The 6,048-nt window shown below is 46.7% G+C and overlaps 1 protein-coding gene across 1 annotated transcript; it reads left to right on the forward strand.

Annotated features, from left to right (window-relative positions):
- The first annotated feature begins 297 nt into the window (after positions 1 to 297).
- LOC143154438 (uncharacterized) lies at positions 298 to 1,784 on the forward strand. Its single transcript, XM_076326559.1, has 2 exons — positions 298 to 1,161; positions 1,249 to 1,784. Exons 1-2 carry the CDS (start codon positions 943 to 945, stop codon positions 1,648 to 1,650), a joined length of 621 nt encoding a protein of 206 aa, XP_076182674.1. The 5' UTR covers positions 298 to 942; the 3' UTR covers positions 1,651 to 1,784.
- Positions 1,785 to 6,048: the final 4,264 nt, after the last annotated feature.

Genomic DNA, 6,048 nt, shown 5'->3' on the forward strand with positions numbered 1-6,048 from the left:
TCTTTACTGCAGAGACCAGCACCCGTACACGGTATCACGGGCACTGCTTCCATCAGGAAGAAGTGTGCCATGACGGGCGACACCGGGTGTTACGGCACCCGACGTCAAACACTCGCTCAAAGATCCGCGAGCCCGTACGAGACTGAGCTTCGAGCTAGTGATCTCGCCTCCTCGTGGCCCCCGCTGGATACGTTTCGCCGGTGCCCGCATAGAATCACTGGCGAGATGGCCAAGTAGATCACTTCCCTAGCGGGACAGTCTACTCTCCTGATGATCCTTGAGCGGTGAAGGAGGGGTTTTTCCAAGTCCCGCCGCACAAAACATCTACGTGCGTGACCGTTGGCAGGGGTTGCAAGCTAGCCACAACACCGTTCGGTATAGGCGAAAGCCTTGGTACGACACAGCTTGCGCACTCGGCGCCCGGGAAGCTGGTAGACAATCAATGTCCCTATCTACTACTTGTTTTGACGAACTGTACGGACGTATTGTGCATCGCTCTCAAGCAAGCTGTGGTATTTTCGTGTACAGAGTGCGAGAAAATTAGCGTGTGGGTGTGTTTCGGGTAGTGTGGTGGAAGTGGATTGGATTGTGAAAGCTTGATATAGTGAAAAATACCGCATAACGTGGAAAATAACGTGGAAAAATTGTCGGTAAAAGTGCACGTGGCAACGCGTGGATATCGCCGCGTCTCATTGGCTGGCGTCAACGGCATCGCGGTACGCTGATTGGTCGGCGCGGACGGCTGGTCGCGTCTCATTGGCTGGCGGTGACGTCATCTCGGGGGGCTCCTATTGGTCGGCGCGGACGGCTGATCCCAAGCGCCCCATTGGCCGGCGACAGAGGCATAGCGGCGCCCTGATTGGTCGACGCGAGCAACCAATCTCCGCGCTAGTTGGTGACGTACGCGGAGCAGAACCACATCTGATTGGCTGCCGAGGAGAAATGAGTAACCGCGAGATGGACGACGTTGTTGTTGTCGATGATGTTATTGCCGTGACAAGTTCGCGGAAAAGAAAAGAAGAAATAACGAGCGCTTCTGACTCGGACTGCATAAAAGCAGTGAGTAGAAGAAGGAGAAAAATAGGGAGTGCTAGCCCTGAAAAAGAAAAAGAAAAAGTGACGCGACAAGATGAAGAAAGTAAATTTCCATCGCCAGCAGAGGTTATATTATATTTCTGCAGAAACTTAAATGGTAGTGCCACTGCAGAAGACTTAAAATACATAAAAAAGAAGGTGAATGTGTGCCAGAGGTTCATCAGCGACCTACAGAAGGAAAACGAGGAGCTGAAGAAGAGGCTGGAGGAGAACGAAGATCTGGGGAGCCAGATGAAGAAGCTGTCTGAGACCATTACCGGGGCGGTGGGACAAATAGCAGGGCGACAGGAACGACGACAAGATCGAAAAAGTGTGCAAAAGTGTGAAAGTATGCGTGTGCCTGTTAGCTATGCGGACATAGTTAAGAAGAACAGTGTGGATGGAAAAATGAATGTGGGAGAAAGTGTACGCATGAGTACAAATGAGCGTGCAAATGTTAAAACGTATGCGGTGATAGTAAAATCAAAGAATGAGAATGAGAACACAACGAGCGAGAAAATAAGGGAAAAAGTGATAAAAGAAATGAGCGAGTTTGTGAATGAAAGCGGTACGTAAGATTAGGAACAATGGAGTGGTGATCGAGACACTAAGCGAGCAAGAGCGAAACGCCATAAAGGAATGCGTGAAGCTGGACGAGCTGGGCCTCAAAGCCAACCTGCCGGGTATGATTAGCCCTAAGGTTATTATGTATGATGTGCCGAATGAGATGAAGAATGAGACCATCCTCGAGGAAATGTACGAGAAAAACTTAAAAGAGCGTGTGACACAGGATGAATTTAACAAAAGAGTGAGAATAATAAATAGATCTAGTAAGAAAGGAGCGAACGAAGGAAATATAATAATGGAAACGAGTGCGATAGCGAAAGAGATGCTGACACGTGCCGGAAGAGTTTATATAAAATGGCACGCGTTTAAAGTGCATGAGTTTGAATGCGTACTGAGGTGCTTTGGATGTTTGGGCTTCGGCCATATGATGTGTGACTGTAAGAGTAAAGTAAGGGTATGTAGGAAATGTGGAGAAAGTGGACATGAAGCGAAAGACTGTAGAGCAACGAAAGAAACGTGTAAAAATTGTAGGGAAACAGGTATGAATGATGGACATTCAGTAATGTCGAATGAGTGTCCGCAACATGTGCGAATGATTGAAAGAATGAGAGAACGAATACGCTATGACTAAGGACTGTCTACGCATGATACAGCTGAATTGTCAGAGAGCAAATGTTGTTATGTGCGATTTAGGCATGGTTCTGTGCGAAGAAAATGTGAGTATAGCGCTTCTCCAGGAGCCCTATGTCGCGTACGGGGATGTTAGAGGGTTGCCAACTCATATGAGTGTATACAAGTGTGATGGAATGATCAAGACAGCGATTGTAGTAAACGATGCGAATGTGCAATCAATGTTGGCGAGTGAATATACAAATGAGTATGGTGTGTGTGTATGGATAAAAGGTATGTTTGGTGAAATGTATGTGATGTCCATGTACTGTCAGTATGGGTCAGACATGGAACCGTACTTGCAGTATCTGGAGACAATAATACGGTATGCAAAAGGTGTGCCGGTGATCGTTGGAATGGATGCGAACGCGGTGAGTGCGCTATGGCACAGCAAATTCCAAATGAGGGGGCGTGAGAGTGAGAAGCGTGGTGAAGTATTAGAGAACTTTATAGTACAAAGTGGGATGACTGTGCTGAATGAGCCAAGCGAATGGTATACTTTTAGTGGTGCGAATGGACAGAGTGATATAGATGTAACTCTAGGGTACTGTCTAGATGGTAGGTATGAGTACAAATGGGAAGTGAGGAACAAATGGGGGTGTGAGTGATCATAATGTAATATTGATACGCATAAATTATGGAATGACGAGTACGAATGAGTCTCCACCTGTAAGAACGAGATGGTCTGCCAAAAATGTAGATTGGGACGAGTACATGAGAGTAGTACGCATGCAGGCTGAAGAAGTAGGAATGGAAAAATTTGCAAGGCTGAGTATAGATGAGAAGGTGAGTGAAATCACTGACTGGGTTGCTAAGGCGAATGATATAACTATGAAGAGGGTTCAATACAAGCATGGAAGAAGTGTTAAGTGGTGGACACAGGAATTGGAGAAGGCGAGAAAGCGAGTACGAAGAGCAAGAAGGAAATACCAAAGAGCGAGGAGTACTCAGAGTGCGTGCGCAGATCAGAAAATGACCCTAAAAAGATGTATGAATGAATATAAGTGGATGATTAAGGACACGAAAGAAAGAAACTGGAGAGAGTTCGTTAGAGTGAGAGGAAATGCTGATCCGTGGGGAGAGGTATACAAAGTGTGCATGAGAAAACGGAGGTATGATGATCTGTGTGGGCTGAAAGATGGAGAAAGTTTGACGCGAACGTGGAAAGAGAGTGCAAGTGTACTACTGAAAGAATTTTTCCCCCCTGATGCAAAAAATGGTGATACAGAGAGAACGATGCAGTATGACGTAGTAAGGGCAAATGCGGTTAAACAAATTGAATGGGATGAAATAGATCGTGCGGTGCGTGCAAATAAATCGGGTAAAGCGCCTGGAATGGATGGTTTGACGGCTGAAATGATAAAGAACGTATTGCGGGTGATCCCAGAATGGATGAGAGAAACTTTTGATCAGTGCATGAAAGAGCAATATTTCCCAAATGAATGGAAAAAGGCCGATGTTATTATCCACCTTAAATCTCCAGACAAAGTCCGGTCTGATCCACGGTCATACAGGCCGATAAGTCTGCTTCCGACTCTGGGAAAGGTGCTAGAACGAGTGATGGTAAGCAGGTTGGAGCAAAAAACAAATGGACGACTGAGGGAATGTCAGTTTGGTTTCCGTAAAGGTAAATCAACTGAGGATGCCTGGTGTAAAGTGCACAGATGTGTGAATGACTCTGAGAGCAAGTATGTATTGGGTGTGTTTGTTGACTTTAAAGGAGCTTTCGACAATCTATCCTGGGGACGAATAGCGGAACGTTTACGTCAGTTTGAATGCGAAGAGCTTGGGTTATGGCTGAGCTACTTCAAGGATAGAAATGCGTGTATTGTAGGAAAGAATGAGACAGTGTGGAGAAGGGTTGAGAGGGGGTGCCCGCAGGGATCGGTTTGCGGTCCCGTAGTGTGGAATCTCATGATGGATGAACTTTTATCTGAATTAGAAAGATATGAATGTAAGCTCATAGCGTATGCGGATGACTTGTTAATACTAATTGAGGGAGCAAGTAGAAGCAGTATAGAAGCAAAGAGTGCAGAATGTATGACGTATGTGATCAGTTGGGGCAGAACCGTTGGACTGGAAGTAAGTGAGAGGAAGACGGTGTGTATGTTGCTAAAGGGTTCCCTCTCGGGTAACAGAGAGCCATGCGTGCGTACAGAAGAAATGAGAGTGAGGTACGTGAAACAACTCAAGTACCTAGGTGTGTGTATGAGTGAGCGAATGCATTTCAAGCCGCATTTAATAGAGCTCAAAGGAAAAATAACAAATACAATAGGTTACCTGAGGAGGGTGCTCCGAAAAGAATGGGGATTAGGAAAGAAAGCAATGAAAGTAATATACAAAGGTATGATAGTGATGTGCATGATGTACGGAGCGAGTGCATGGGGTAGTATCATAAGGTATGAGTATGGTAAACGATTGCTGAATACATGTCAGAGAGTAGCGCTATATGCGTGTCTAAATGTTTGCCGAACGGTCTCGACGGAAGCCATGCAAATCCTTATGGGCGTACTTCCGTGGGACCTGGAGTGTGAACGGAGATGTGCGGCATATAATGTAAGGATGGGTACGTGCGTGAATGAAAGTGACTTGATCACGAATCAAGATGTAAGATTACAGAGTAAAGATGACTGTATGAAGCAAATTGAAAATCGAGTGTATGAAAAATGGCAGAATAGATGGGACAGAAGCGAAAGAGGAAGAGTGACGTATGGTTATATAAAAAATGTGAGGTTTGCGGGTATGAGTGTTAAATTCGAGCCAGGGTTTTACATGTGCTACCTCCTAACTGGACATGGTAGCATGAATGGTTTTCTAGACAAGCGTGAGTTGGTAGAGAGTGCCAGGTCTGAATGTGGTGCGGCGTGCGAAGACTGGATGCACATACTAACGGAGTGTGAACTGTACGAGGATTTGAGAAACCTGCAGACGTTTGGTGTGAAAGTGAGTGAAAATGGGCCGACAGATGTGAGCGGTGTGCTGAGCAGTATTGAGTGTTACGAGTGCGTGTGTAAATTCGCCGAGGAAGTCTTCAAAAGAAGAATGCGGGAGAGGCGGTAAGTACCCAACGTCTCATTCTTTTTCTTCTTCTTCTTTCTTCTTCTTCTTCTTCTCCTCCTTCTTCTTTTATTTCCCAAGGCCCCCTGCCCCCCCCCCCAACTTTCCTTTCCCAGCTACTCCTTTTTCTTTTCTCCCCTTTCCAAGCACAGGAGGGAAGCCATGTCGACCGACATAGTCTGTGACTCGAATCCTTTGGTGAGTGACGCCACCATGCATCCGAGTTGGCCCACCTGTGCCGAGGGGTGCAAGACCCACAACGGGGAGCATAATAAGTGCGAAAACTCCACCAGTAGTTTAAACTGGTACCGCGGGGGTCTGGCGCAGCCCACAGAGGAGGAGAAATTCCCCACTGTTGCCGACCATGGGTTGGACTCGCGGGGGCAGTGGTATAGCCTATATCGCGGGCTAGAGGTAATACCTCGATGGGTGAGCTGCATTATCAGCTCGGGTACCGACCTGCAGAGCCGGTAGAGATTTAGAAAGGTCTCGCCTACACCAAAAGGGGTGACTGGAGCTTGCACTCTGGCATCAAATTGGTAGTCTATGTGGAGCAACTTCACGTCGACGCGCTGATTGATCTTATTTCAATCCCACGTCCATGGGGGCCGTGTTTGTTGAGCCCTCGCGGCAGGCACAGTCACGTAAAACACAACTAGACGAATGTCCCTATCTACTTTC

The sequence above is a fragment of the Ptiloglossa arizonensis genome, unplaced genomic scaffold (assembly GCF_051014685.1).
Source record: "Ptiloglossa arizonensis isolate GNS036 unplaced genomic scaffold, iyPtiAriz1_principal scaffold0023, whole genome shotgun sequence".
Lineage (NCBI taxonomy): Eukaryota > Metazoa > Arthropoda > Insecta > Hymenoptera > Colletidae > Ptiloglossa > Ptiloglossa arizonensis.

Bases quoted from the DNA above. Each gene is read 5' to 3' on its own strand.
- LOC143154438 (XM_076326559.1), top strand. From the start codon at position 943: ATGAGTAACCGCGAGATGGACGACGTTGTTGTTGTCGATGATGTTATT. The intron at 1,162-1,248 runs GTTATATTATAT...AATGTGTGCCAG, and splicing joins AATTTCCATCGCCAGCAGAG to AGGTTCATCAGCGACCTACA.